The 14,378-nt window shown below is 37.7% G+C and overlaps 1 protein-coding gene across 1 annotated transcript in view; it reads left to right on the top strand.

Moving 5' to 3' along the window:
• DARS (aspartyl-tRNA synthetase) overlaps positions 1–14,378 on the top strand; it is a 39,612-nt gene that overhangs the window by 15,654 nt on the left and 9,580 nt on the right. The window contains exons 4-7 of the mRNA XM_010159646.1: positions 3,750–3,852; positions 5,113–5,193; positions 5,665–5,724; positions 13,633–13,744. Coding sequence (XP_010157948.1) covers positions 3,750–3,852; positions 5,113–5,193; positions 5,665–5,724; positions 13,633–13,744 — 356 coding nt within the window. The remainder of the gene's footprint in view (positions 1–3,749; positions 3,853–5,112; positions 5,194–5,664; positions 5,725–13,632; positions 13,745–14,378) is intronic.

Below are 14,378 nucleotides of genomic sequence, written 5' to 3'. Positions count from 1 at the left end.
AACTGTTGAAGTGAAAACAAGAAAATGTCGGAACAAATACAGATGCTTGCATTGGGTAAAACATTTTCAACTCTATAATTAATCAAGTTTCTTCCAATTCTTCAGACATTTGATCAAGAAAATGTTGATTGTGATTCACTTTGGGAGGCCCGCATGGGGTTCAGCTTGCAACATGAAGCTGTTGATGAAAGATGTTGTCTTACAGACTGCAGTAGTGCAATCCTGTGGTTAAAAGAGAAAGTCTTGGCTAATAGATACACAGATAATTAAGAGGACATAAGGCATCTAGTGGACGTTTTAGTAATTATAGTTTTGATTTTTTGGAAGGAACATTAGATATAAAGAAGCAGTTTGCTATACAGAGGAATTCTTTTAGTACTGGCTTTTATGGTTCTATTACTAAAATAGCTTCTTTAAGGATTAAACAGTATAAAGATGTCATCTGTCTTAGTGCATCATGCATCCTAATTTAGTTTCAAGTCCTTTGTAATAGTAATTACAGATAGAAATGTTGTTGTCTTTAATGGAAACAGTGATAGCTTGAGCATGCTTTTCTGCTACTTGTTCACTTTTTCTGGTTTGTTTGGGGCTTCTTTGTTACCCAGGGGAATTTTATCAAAAAATCACCTCGATGACTTAGTGCTGCTGCAGCAGAGAACACTTTGCTCTGGTTAACGGCGTTTAATTGAAGCATTTTGTTTCTTGTTGTAACTTGAACTGAAATTACCATTTCAGTAGCATTCTTCGAGTTACCTGTTGGGATCAAAGCAGCACCTTCTGGGTTTCTGTAGTTTACATTTGATGCACTATGTTAGGGACTTCAGATGTTTCCAGCACTAGATCTTGCTGAGCATGCTTCAAACAGAACTCAGAACATAAACTTTTACTTACATACCAGGTTGGATGTGTAGTCTGAATGAGCAAAAGCATATTTTCTAATTATCAAATGAGAGTTTAGAGTAGTTGATGAATGTTTGTAAATGCAAAGGTGGTCACGTGCAGTAGAAAGCTTGGTAGTGCTTTTGTGTGCCCAGGCAATTATATGTGTATTTGGATACAGGGATCTGCATTGGTAGAACTGAGTTGAAATACATCTTAAATTTATGGCAAATTTAATGACCGAGGGATATTAGAGGTTTAAAGTATGTTCCAGACCAATAAACATACCTTTCTAATTGCAACTCGGGTTTCGTGAGAGAGAGAGAATGCACATTTAATCACAAGTGCAGGGTTTTGAAGTTCTGTTATGCAAGTTTGCAAGGCAATATTACAGTTACAGTGATGTAAAAGTCAGTTTCTTCCTGTGTTTTTCAACTTGATAACATTTTGTATGGTTAGGGGAAAAAAAAGTTAGCACAAGGGTAAAACTTTTCTTCCTTTAAGCATTCACTTCTTTGAAAAGCAAAAGGAATTTATAGTTATGCATAATGCTACTTTAGCATGATATAGTCTCTGTGTTTCTTATAATCATGTTTGTTCTCTTGCATCCAAAGCCTTGTATTGCTGCCTCAGTCTGAAAGAGAATCATTTGTCAGAGTGTACTTGCTTCTACACACTTAGAGTTATTTCTCCTTGTCTTCCTTGAATTTGTTGCTTGTGCTTAAATAATGGAGATGGATGGAGGCTCACCCTTAACTGAATGAATTCTTATTTCAAGCCTGCTGTGGACCTCTGCTTTGTACAAGTTTAGTCATTTGTTCATTACACTGATTTGAGCAACTGTAGCTCTTTTAAAGTGTAAATGTACCAGAAAAACATACTATTCACAGATCTTATGCAGTATGTAGAATTACCTAATGGTTACACAAGTCAGGCATATGAAGCACCATGGTCTGTATAACTTTTAGAGCAGCTGCCAATGAGTTTTATCACCTCAAAATGTTACTAACACAGAAATAGTGTAATCAGATAAAATGGTCAAATTTGGCTTTATCTAGTTGTATTTTACTATAGTGATGCTGTTAGAGCGTTTTGATGCTTGAATTTTCCACTGTTCCTTTAACATAAGCAGATTTTTCAAAACTTTGATTGTTTTTATTCAAAAATTCTGTTGGATAACTTAAATTTGAACTCAGCTTTATAACATTAAGAAGTTTGTCCCAGGTTAGACCAAAGCTCCATCTGGCTTCTCTTAGGGCTGCTGTGGATGCTTCAGGAATAGTAGAGAGGCAAGGGCAAGCAAGCAGCCGAAGCAGCCATAATTGGCAGCACTTGGTGATGTGTATGTCGGGTGCTTCTGCCTCACACCACTTGGGCTTTATCAGAGGAGAAAGCTAAGTTTCCCTCATCAACTAAAAAGATAAACTTAACTGTTTAGCTGGGTAAGTCCTCCTTTAAGACTGTTGAGAGAATTGACTAATTGCAAACATAGATATTTCTAGAGAAGCTTCTCAATCCCAGTAAGTTGCTCATGTGGCTTTACTGTAGCTGCACAAAAAGACTGTAGGGCTAGATTACCTAGATTTTGTTCACAGCTCTTAGCCTGACCAAGGTTGAGTTTATCCAGGTGGTGCTAGATAAACTGATGCAGATGCAAATGATTGGGACTATAGTTACCTTCAGCAGTAGCTTGAACCTGCTTGTACTCAGTCGTTACCTCTTGTAGCTGGGGGTTACTGCCCCTCAGTAACACCTCCTGTGCATATAAATGTTTATCTCACCACTTAGCTGTATGAGTTTTGTGAGTTGGGATTTTGGAGTCTTACTTAGAAAAAGCTAATCTTGTAAGCATGAAGATTGTTAATTGCTCTTTGCTTTACCAAGACCAGTAGTGGCCAGCTTGTTCAATGACATCCTTGCCCACCTCTTATTATTTGCAAGTAAATTCTGGGCCTGCTACTTTCCTGCTTTCTAAGGCCTTATGTGGTCAAGTGATATACATAAAGTACTTTCCATTCTTCTCAAAAGGGTCTGAGAAGTGAAAGGTAAAGCTAATTGTAACAATTATTTTTCATAAAAGGGAAAGAAACATTTTCTGATATATGGCCTTTTGTTTGCAGGCTAGTAAAGAGACGGAGTGAAATATATTTCCAGTGGGGATAAGATTATTTGTAGAAAATTACTGGTTTAAAGTCCAGTACCTTAAATCCCTAAATAAAAATCGCTCATACAAATTATTTTCTCACCTATGCCTCTTGAGTCTTCAGTTACTGTTTGCTTATAGCACACATACTCTGTCATGTTTTTGGAAGACTTTCAAGATGTTACATGGTGTTTTAATGTACTAATAGTGACTGTGAGTGGAGGGCAATTAAGATGTCCCCTGTTGCAGAGAAATGACTTACAAGCATCTTGCATCTTTCAGTAACAAGTCATGTAGTTTAAACAATCGGTTTTGATTTTCCCCTCCAGATCTAGGACTTGCTTTCAGTTTGTTGTTCTGCTGGTGAAGACACATCTTTCAGATAATGGTATCAGTTGACACATACAAGAGTGTATGTGGCCTAGAAAAAGAACTATGCAACTTGTCAGTTTATCTATACACACACAAAAAATGAGCAAGCACTAAGCTTAATCAGAATTCTTCCCCTCTCAAATTCTTCCATCCCAGTTGGAATTTATTGTGGCTGGGAATATTTTAGCAAAGTCCTTCATTACTCGGTTGTTATATGTATAATAAGTAACTTTACCTAAATCGTTAACTTGTTCCAGCAGTCCATACAGTACATGCACATCCTAGTGCTCCGTACTGAGTCTGTTGCAGCGTGCAATGAAATTTAGTAAGCCTCCTGTCCTATCTTTCTTGACAGCATCAACAAAGAGAGCATTGTGGATGTAGAAGGCGTTGTGAGGAAAGCACATCAGAAAATTGGAGGTTGTACTCAGCAAGATGTTGAGCTGCACGTTCAAAGGGTAAATTTTTGAACAAATGGAGCAGTGGTTAATTGTTTGAGAGATTATCTGTCTAGGCTGTCTATCCACATATATAAACTTTGTCAGTAAGCAGTCCATACCAGAGAAATAAGCTGTGTTAAACTACAAATTTCAGTGTATCATACATAAATGTGAAACATTTCTGGCTTTAAGAGATTTGATTTTTAGAATTTCCCTTTTTTATCTGCAATTTGAATTACCGTACCAAGTAAAATAAAGTATCTCACTAGAATAATTTGGCTAGGAATGCTTGTAATGCTACTTTTTGACTTTTAACTGCAGCAGACATTGTAATAAAAAGTCTGCTTCTCTTTAAGCGCAAGTCAGAAGTTTATTCTTTATCAGAAAGTTAAAATCTTCCCCTTAGTAGAATGGAGTGAATATATAACTCTCAGCAAAAGTAGAGCACTGGCTTAATAGTGTGGAAGCCTTTGAAATGCGGAATTCCTGTAGCTTGTGCTGTAGGGCTGGAGGAAGTGCAACTTCGTAATTTGTTTAATTAGAAAGCGTATTTAAACCTTTATGTAATATCCTTCCCTTCTAAAGGTTTTCAACCAAACTGTATGCCTACAGTACAGCTGAAACATGATCACTTCAAGAGTAGAGTACAATGGCTATTACATTTACAGCAGTAATGTAAAATTTAACAGCATTGGGGAAAATCTGCAGGCTTTTGAGGAAATATGTTTGAATACATGTGCAGATTATCATATGCTTGATTTTTCTGAAAGAACATCAAACTCACTGCACCTGTGACTAGACTGTAAGGCAAGGCAAGGTGTCATTCTCTGCTTGTATTTTAGGTATCTTGTACATTTTCAGTCTGAAATGGCTTGTTCAGCTATAATCTGAACAAGTAAAATAATACGTTAATAACGAGAAGAACAGGATGATCTTGCTGGAATCAGAACCTAAAACTCTGTGAGATATAGTAGTTTTAGACCTGGCTTTCATTCCAATAGGCTTGTCTCTCGGGCAGTGTGTAGTTGCTCAACTCAGTGCTTCCCAGAAGAAAGAAAGGTATTTTTAGTCTTTCAAAAGGAAAATAAGAGCTAAGCACTTCCAGTATTGTCATGAGAACACACCCGTGTATCTCAAGTATTTGACTAAAATCACAGTCTTACAGCTAACAGCCTATGCAAACACTGTTTCAAGTCTGTGCCAGAAATACCCTTTTGTAAATCACACCTCCTTTTGAGACCGAGTCTCATGCTATTTCTGTTCTTCTCTCAATTTCAGATCTATGTGATCAGCTTAGCCGAACCCCGACTGCCTTTACAGCTGGATGATGCTGTTCGGCCAGAAGTGGAAGGAGAGGAGGTGAAAACTTCGCATCCTCAAATACTTCTTATTGTCTTTGTAATTGAAGAAAACCACAAAAGCCAGGAAACTTCATTAATGCAGTGATTTTGGGGGGTTGTTAGGCTTGCATTTTACTTCCTTTATGTTATTCAGAACAGTGTTACAAAGCTGTGTGTAGCTTTGATGTCTGCGGAACTGCAGTGGAAGGTCAAAACCAGAGGGTTTGCAGTCTTGTGTGTTTGTCTTCTGGATCCTCGTAGTTGGGATCTGCTGTGACCTCTGGGAGAAGTAACACCTTAAGCTTTGCTGTGCTGCCAATTTTCTGTATTTTCTTTCTAGAATAGTCTAGAAATTCTACTGAAATTAGAAGTAGCCCTTCGCTTTTAGCCAAAGGATGTTTTTTCTCCATTGATTTTGTTTTGTTGTGGTTCTGGGGGCTTTTTGGAGGTGTATGTATTCATTATGTATGTATTTTGCACAACTGTTTAGGATGGAAGAGCTACTGTAAACCAAGATACAAGACTGGACAACAGAGTCATTGATCTGAGGGTAAGGGACAGGCTGTGTTGCGTGCTTGCCTGCAAGTGTTTATTCTTCACATTTCGAATCCACAAAGCGATGAAAGTCGTGGATTTGGTGGAAGTGTATTGTTGGCCAGAGGAAAAATAAACGTGTTTTTCTGTTTGTGAGTGCCATTGTGAAAACACAGGGTTTTTTTAATCCTAAATGTTCACCTTTCCTGTTCTTTCTTAATCAAAGAACATGTATTAGTAGTTTAAAGGTGAACATTTAGGATTTGTGGCCATGTATATCTGGGCTTTTTTATTTACAAAAGTGAAAGATAACTGAATAGGGACAGTTTAGAGACAACATTTCATCTCAAATGTAGTCTTTGGCACCCAAAAACTGTGGTAAGAGCTCACTTTTGAAGTATAAGATAGAATTTTGCATTTAATGTGTAACTGAGGTGCTATAATGCATGTCTCACTTGTGAAATTTTATCAGGCCATGATACCAATCTTATTCTCTCTGTTTTTCCACAGCATTCACATATTTTTGGGGGGTTGTGTTTGGGTTTGTGGGTGTTTTTTTGTGGTGTTTTTTTTTTCCCTGAAACACCTTTCTTCATCCAGGTCATAAAGACACAGCCTTCTGTGAATTCATAAACCTACCAAACAGTTAACTTCTGATCAGCAGCAAAAAATTATCTACTAAATCACTTACAGAACTTTTCTTCTTTCTTAATTAGACAGCAACTAGCACTGTGTGTGTACGTAACTAACCATTCTTATTGTCATGAGGCTTTCCGGTCTTTTCCCATATTTGGCTCTCCGTGATAAAAATCTTAATTAACTTTTCATTGATTGAGGAGTGTGCTTAGCTCATTTTTATGGTGTATCTAGTACTGCCTTCAAAATTGTGATAATGGCAGTTTCTCAGTAAATCAATCTATGGGCCTGGGAAATAAAACAAAAAAGTCAGCTACTTACTGGAAAATTTGGAAAAGTTCTGGCTCTGAGATGCCTAAAGCATTTTCACATCTGATCTCCTTATTTCAGCAACTGAAAATACTTGTGCAAATTGTTTTACTTGGACCAAAGTTAATTGCTTTTCACTTGAACTGACATGTAATACTGAGTGATGTAAATTCGCCATTACTTTTCAGGATACTCAGTATCTCATCGTATTGGTCTCAAAAAGAATTCTATACTAATGGTTGAAACTGAAAATAATTTGAAGGATCATTGGCAGATCCATAGTGATACAGCAGTGTGCTAAATTGAAGGGAGAACTCTGGGATGCTCAAAATACAAATTTAAGTAAAACTTCTGGTGAGGAAAAAAAATACTCAACAGCACTCCAGAGAAACTTAAGAAAACCCATTAAAATAATGAAATACCTGTGTAATAAACTGGAAAGAGCCATGAGCCCCAAAGAGAACAGAAGATTAATACAAAGGGAAGTAACAGTTAAAAATACTAGCTGAAAGTAACGGCATGAAAGTGTCCTTGGCTGTAATTCAGAGGAGAGCGTCTGCAGAGTGAAATCTAAGAAGGTATATGCTAATGGAAAAAGAAGGAAGACTGTAATGCCAGAATAAACACAAGAAGTGGAACAGAAAGGGGTGGCATGAGACACTTCAGTCCCTGTACACGCTCAGTAGCCCAGCAGAACTCTTCCAATACTTAATTATATATTCTGCCCGTATAGTAATAGAACATCAGTTGTCAGTGTTCTGCCTGGAGGGTGCAGCTGGTGATCTGAGTGGGTCCTGTGACAACCTTCTCTAACTTAATGTCCCAACCACTGTCAGTATACTGTTTATTCAGCAGTGTTTGGCACCTTGTTTTGAGGTCTGAACCCTAACTGCCCTCTGCAGAAGCTGTTTTTCTCCCTCCCTCCTTACAGATGCTGTGTGTGGTGCTAAACAGCGATTGAATGCTGAACAGGAATTCAGGGTAACTTTTACGAAATTAGTGGAAGGAAGAAATGTCAAATCTCAGTACTGCAGTTGCCTTATGTTTTGTCCTCTGCAAGCAATTGTGGCTGGATGTAACCTGGCCAGAGCTTTCCCTTCATTAGGCTTAGGTATCTATCTTCCTTCGTTATGTACAGGAAAAGTTTCTGTCTCTGACTGTGTCACGTTTCTGTGTGTCTTTTCTCTTGCACATTTAAGTATTTGTTTCAGAACAAAAGCAGATTATTTTGGAACAGTAGGCTTGTGTCTGTTCATAAGTCAGCTTTGTTTGTTCTGCAGGAGCTTTACTTGTGCAAAAGAAGGTTCTAAATAATTATACATTAGTTTGTCCTGTTTTTTTAAAGAGAGCGCTGAATAAGCAGATAAGGTATTTAGTGGAGAAAGGAGAAATCCCAGTGAGAATACATGTGCTTATATATGTGCACATCCTAAGCACTGTATGCAGTGGAGTCACAAGAGCAGGGACACAAAGGCAGTTTGTCCTTCAAAATAACCCAACCCCCTTCTCTCCCCCAAAAAGTAGTAATTGATTTTCAGTGATTTGGTTACGCAGACTTCAGAGAGCCCTTTGTGTTTCAAGTGCACTTAAGTCTTCTAAAGAGTGTTCTAAAGAGGATCTGAAGACGTGATGTTTAGAGAGGTATCTAAAACCATTGTTAGCCACTGGTCTCCCACACCTCTTCCTTCTAGGAAAACCAAATCATGGGCAGGAGGGAAGAAATGTTAACAGAATAGTTCTAACAGAGATGCTGTGATGATCTGTTCCTACAAGTGTAGAAGGAAGTTGAACCACAGATACATACACCATCGAGTTCTGGTTTCCTTAGTGCCCCAGTTTTTTAAGGAAGAAGGAGGTCATCAAACATCAGAAATAGAGATACTGTTTTTTGGAGAAAGGTTTTAACAAAATAAATGCCGAGATCTTGGCTAGACTCCAACTAAGAAGAGTCCTTAGTATGGAACTGAAATTATTTTTGTCCATTTAAATACAGTCTTTGAAGTACTTCAGTAGTTTAACCCATTTTAAGTAGTGAGCTCATGGGATAGGGCCAAACTGTGCTGAAGTGGGGCTGTGAAACATTCATTGCATGAATGAAAGGGACTGGATTTCCTAAAATAGCATCACTCCATCCAGCTATGATATGTACCAAGGACAGTTTGATTATAGGAGTGAAATTAATAATAAGGAAATTACATTAGTGGAGGTGTAATATGCAAAGTATTCTAAAAGATTGCAAGACTTCCACTCTTTTGTACCTGTGAAAATAGACTGAGCAGTGCACTGTAGTTTTAACAGTCTTGCATTTTGGCTGCTGACAGAGATGTCCCAGAGGTATCTGGAGTGGGTTTTTTTGAGGTTAGGGATGGCAAGTAGTTAAATGCCAAGATCCCAAGCTCTTGCAGTAGTTGTTATTCTGATGTATGGAGGGAAAATGGTGATTATTTAGGGTGGAGGGGTGTTAAAAAATCCTTTCCAGGGAATGATGACTGGGGAAAAATTATGCTGTTCATGATGGGTAAACTCATAAAATACAGGTCACATGCACATGGAGTAGAAAAATTTGGCTTGTAGAAACAAGAGAGCTGGTAAGAAGAAGGAAAAATCCTATAAAGGTATAGCCCATATTGTGGGGCTATAACCACAAGTGACCATGAGGTAACCACTATTGACCTAAGTATCTTTTTTTTATCATACCTTAATGGAAGACAAAACAGTTGATCTACCATTCCTTTATTGGAACAGCTCAAAAAGGCGAATTGGAGCACTGATTGTGTTTTTAAATCTTTACTTTTCTGCTGTTCTTAACTGAAGTATTCAGTGATGTGTAGACTTCCCATGTCTTTAGAAACACCTACAGAAACAGTATTTCATGAAGATCTGTGGTAGATGAAAAACAGAGGACAACTGAAGGAAAGACAAGTGAAACACTGATTTTTGTGTTTTGCTTCTTAGTTTGTATTCCTCTGAAGAAAAACATCAGTTCAGGTTCATCCAGTTTTAACAATGGGCCTGACTGATGTCCTTGCTCTGGCTTATTTCTGTTATCCAGCAGGGCTTTTATCTTAACAGTATCTGTCCAAATTTGACTTGAATAATACACATTTGCTAGTCCTGATGCTGTAATTGTGTCTGCTAATGCACAGCTCATTGAGACGAAAGCGGAGTCTTTTTAGGATCAATATTATCTTGTTTAAATTGCTCAGGGTAGAGCATAAACATTAAGCTGTATCTTTAGTAGTTTATCTTTAGTAGTCAGACTATGTTATATGATAATCCAACTGTAGACTGATCTTAATGCAGGTTTTTTCAAAATACATGATTACTTCAAGCTTGATTTCATTGTGTTGAATCCAATTTACTCATTGCAAAAGCTGTGTTTTTCCTGACTGAATGCAAGCTGCAATGAACAAGCAGCTGTACAATTTATTTTGTTGTGGGTAGTGATTTGGTAGTGAAGGCATAGCACAGTCCCAGTTGTTCAGACAACAAATTCATGTTCCTGTCTTCTTACTCAAATTTCAGTATTACTTATAGGATAATAAAAGTTGACTTTAGTCACTTTGGGGTTAAAAAATTGTTACTTAGCATAAATCTGATTTCCTAGCAAAACCTTCATTTCTCATATATATAGTAGAGGAAGTGCAAAATTATTTACATTTTTAATAGTAATGTATATTAAAAGAATATAAATTCCATTATTTTCCCTTTTTATTTAGCCTACTTTATGTATTTAGTGATTGTTCATGGTGGAAGACAAGTAGTCACAGCAGGCAGACAGAAAAGCAGAACAGCTGAGAGTGGAACAAATTCTACAGCTGACATGAGCATAAAAAGAAAAGTTCACAACTTTGCACATCTGTGCCTCAGTCGCACCCTGTTGAGATATGATCACCTAAGGTGTTAGCTGCCCTCAGTTCTCCTGAAATGTATTTGTTGGTCTCTGGCAACTTACGTGGCTATTATTCTAACACTGCAGCTTTGTTGAATGCAGCGTGACAACTGGTTTTATAATTTTGCTTATGGTGTTAAAATACTCTCTGTTCTATTGCTATTAATATTTTCCTTTCTGGTATTTAGATGATAAACACGCAGGTGAAATTAGAGTGAGGCTATGACTGAAACTCCTATTTGGCATGTTTATCTAAACATTTTTTCTGCTGTCTGTAACAAACGTGATTATTAAAAATCATGAGTTTTCCTGTTAAATCAACTCTGCAGACTGAGTTAAAACATTAACATTGTAAACTGCATTCAAGTGGAATAAGTTTGTTTCTGTTTCTGCTTCACTCTTGAAGGAGTATTTACTGTCTTTGCCGTAGTTTGGGATAAGATAGGTTGTCAGTATCTATGTGAAAGAGTTAATATTAAACACTATAGGAAAAGAATGCCATGGCAAAATATTTTTGGGATGCAAAGGTAAAAATCAATTCATTTTGACAGCTGTCTCTGCTCTCAGTTTGCTGGGCTGTACCTGGGTGTGGTAGCTCAGATGGTTAATGGTGTTACCTACCATCGTACCGAACATGGTAATATACATACCAGCGTCTCAGTAAAGACAGGACAACAGCTTGAGTTATTTTCTTCAGATAAATTCACCCTCTTTTTGTCCTAAACGTAATACTGGTGGAAAGGATGTAATTATATCTGAAAAGTTTCGTGTAGATAGGGAATCATCTTGAAAATCTTTGAAAAGTTGCAGTGACACATTAAATTTCTGAGGTCATCCATTTCACTCCAGTGCACATTGACAGTTGCAGTTCTTTAAGAGCTTATCTCAAACGTCTTGTTGGTCTCTGTAATTCTTACAAGGAGCCTGCAGTATCACAAATTCTCAACAGCTATCCTTGTTGGCAGTCTCTGAATGAATGAGCACTGAAACTCAGCTACCTTCAGTAGGAAGAAGAGATGTGAGATCTAATTTGAGGTCTGGAGAATTGCTGCTTGTTCTTTCCTTGGTCTGTAGTTAAATAAAAGCTTCACCGTACAGTTCTGTGAATTTGGCTGCTTTCATAAATACTTCTTTTTAAGCAAAGTTTAGTATTCTAGATGGGATTAGGAAGTTAGTCTTTGCCCTGCATCCTCACTAAAGCCATGAGAAGTTACTACCTGGTGAACTATAGCTAGTGGAGAACTGTGTTAGTTGTATCGACTGGCTGTGTCTCTGTGCACGCATGTAGGTCAGACCAAGTAATTGCTTTCAGATTGGGTTTAGCAATAATCTTTCCTAGGACTGTGTGAGTTGGGACACTGCGTTCTTGCCTGCTCTGGCATGGAACTGGCGTTGGCTCATCAGAAGGGTAGAGGGAGACAGTGTTACTATCCTGCTTTAGGTAAATGTTACACATTTTGTCTCTTAGCATTTTTAGAAATTTGTCTAGTTTATCAAAAGCTGTATTGGTAAACAAAAATGTGTCTGGCTGTCATCTCTTTGAAAAAGTCTTTCACCTTCTGAGTAGGAAATGGGTAAGGAAAAAAAAATATCCCTTTGAATCATCCCAGTGCTTTGATGTAACACTGCCAGATTATGCCCAGAACTCTGGCAGTGTCTCAGTATATGTCTGATTATGGAGACCCATGTAAAAAAGGGGAAAAATTTTGAGGGTACCTTTGTAACTGTTGCTGAAAACCTCATTCCCTTCATTCTGAAAGTAGTGGGAGTAGCAACTGTGGTTAGTGCTATCAGACAGTGAGAGCTGGTAGCTGTTACGTACTAGCCTCACTCCAGAGATATTTTATCCGTCGGCTAAAATTGCATCTGACTCCAAATTACTACAGAACTGCAATATTACTGTAGTTTTCTCTTTTGGTTTCTCAGTGAAGTGTTACCTTTATCTTGCCGAGATGATGGTATAGTTTTATTATTTCAACGTATCTACTGTGTGACTATCTAAATTTGGGTGCTTATATAATTTGTTTTGGTTGGGGGTTTTTTGTTTTGTGGTTTGGTAGTAGTCATGTGAAAAAGCCCACAAGGCTGCTCTTACCCTAACCGAAAAGTTGGGTACCTTTCAGAAAGGAGAAGTAAACAGTGCTGTGACGCACATTGTCGTAAAGAACCGTTCTCTTCGTTGTTTGCAAGAGTTCGTTAGGTTTTATGTACGCTTCGAAGCTGCTAACTGTCAGGTCTGGAACGCTGCAGGCACAAAATCAGATATGGGTTCAGTGTTGACGTCTTGCAGTGTTTTCAGCATTCGCTAAGGGTGGTTTTTTTCTTCGCGCTAAAGCCCAAGAGTGTTGCAGGAACAATTGGTGTAGGCTTTTGCTAACCAGAGAAGTAGCTTAACTGTATCACGTACATAAACAAAACAAAAATGATCAGTTCAGCTAAATCTACTTCTGTTTTCAGCTAAATGCACTTTCGGAGTATATTTTGAAAAGACAGAAGAACCCCAGTTCGTATGATCACGTGTTTAGTGGAGTGTTTTAAATGCTGGGAGTTTAGACCTTGGTTTTGGGATGTGTTTGTGGTAGTGTTGTACACAGTTAACATGCGGCTGTGTTTTTACATGAAAAACGTCGTATTTGGTAGCCTTTGATAGGCACAAACATTTCTGCCTTATGCAAGTTACTGAGTGCTTTGCTTTTGTCATGCACTGCATATTATTACTGCAGCTGTTCCAGTTCAGTGTGCTGAAAGCTTTTTAATAGGTTTAGTGGTTTTATTCAATTTCTTACTACGAAACCTTTATTTTCAGAAGCACATCTCATAAATCAGTGATTCTTTACATGTAGAATTGGCCACAGTGCCTCCCTTATAACTGAATATGCCATAAATTGACATGAGGAGTTTCTCTTGTTTCCTTTGCTGTTTATTTCCAATGTAATAAACAATTACTGATTTGCACTTCTCTTTGTTTAGGCAAAAACAATAATCAAGTGTTCCTGCAAGAAGAGATTCATCCTTTCAGCTGTCCAGAAAAAGTAACAGAGTCAGGAAAACTAACTTAGAATTCATTATTTTATCTTCTTCTTATAGACCTCCACTAGTCAGGCAATCTTCTGCCTTCAGTCTGGTATTTGTCAGCTTTTCCGAGAAACCCTTATTCGCAAGGGATTTGTGGAAATTCAGACTCCCAAAATCATTTCAGGTATTGTATATGTGATCCAGCAGCTACAGGTCTGCTTCTTTTACAGTTGCTCAGCGTATCTGTCTGCCAAATATTTAGTCAGCTGTTACTTAAAAAAAGATGAAATTCGATTTCTGATTTAGATGCAGCATAGCAAACTACTTCAAGCATGTATCAGAGTTGCTCTTTACTTTTTCTCCTGACTTGGGATGTTAAAAGAATGACAAGGCAAATACTATATATACCTGATTCAGGTACTCTGCAGTGCATTTAAAGTTTTAATTTGGTTAAACACAGATGTCTGATCATGTGCACTGTTCTTCAAATCAGTGTTCTCAGTGTTTGGCAGAATATTTGTATTATTCTGCATGTATGTGCATTCATTATGTGCATGCATTTTGCCTACCGAATTTTACATTTCTGTATTTGTATTTTTGAAGAAACCTCTTAACTGAGATAAAAATGTGGCTTTTTAACAAAATACGTCTAGGCAACTTCATGTCTTCTCAACATGAAGAGTATCGCTGAACTATAAGATTAGATAATACTTTTCCTACAGAGACAGTTGAAACAGCGTGAACTACTAAAGACTCCCAAGCAGTTTATTTATGTTGGACCTTTGAGGAAGTGTGCTATTCTTACTGTGCAGTGTACC

The sequence above is a fragment of the Eurypyga helias genome, unplaced genomic scaffold, assembly GCF_000690775.1.
Source record: "Eurypyga helias isolate BGI_N326 unplaced genomic scaffold, ASM69077v1 scaffold9609, whole genome shotgun sequence".
NCBI lineage: Eukaryota > Metazoa > Chordata > Aves > Eurypygiformes > Eurypygidae > Eurypyga > Eurypyga helias.
The sequence above is the reverse complement of the archived record's forward strand: the minus strand, read 5'-3'. Positions and strand labels throughout refer to the sequence as shown.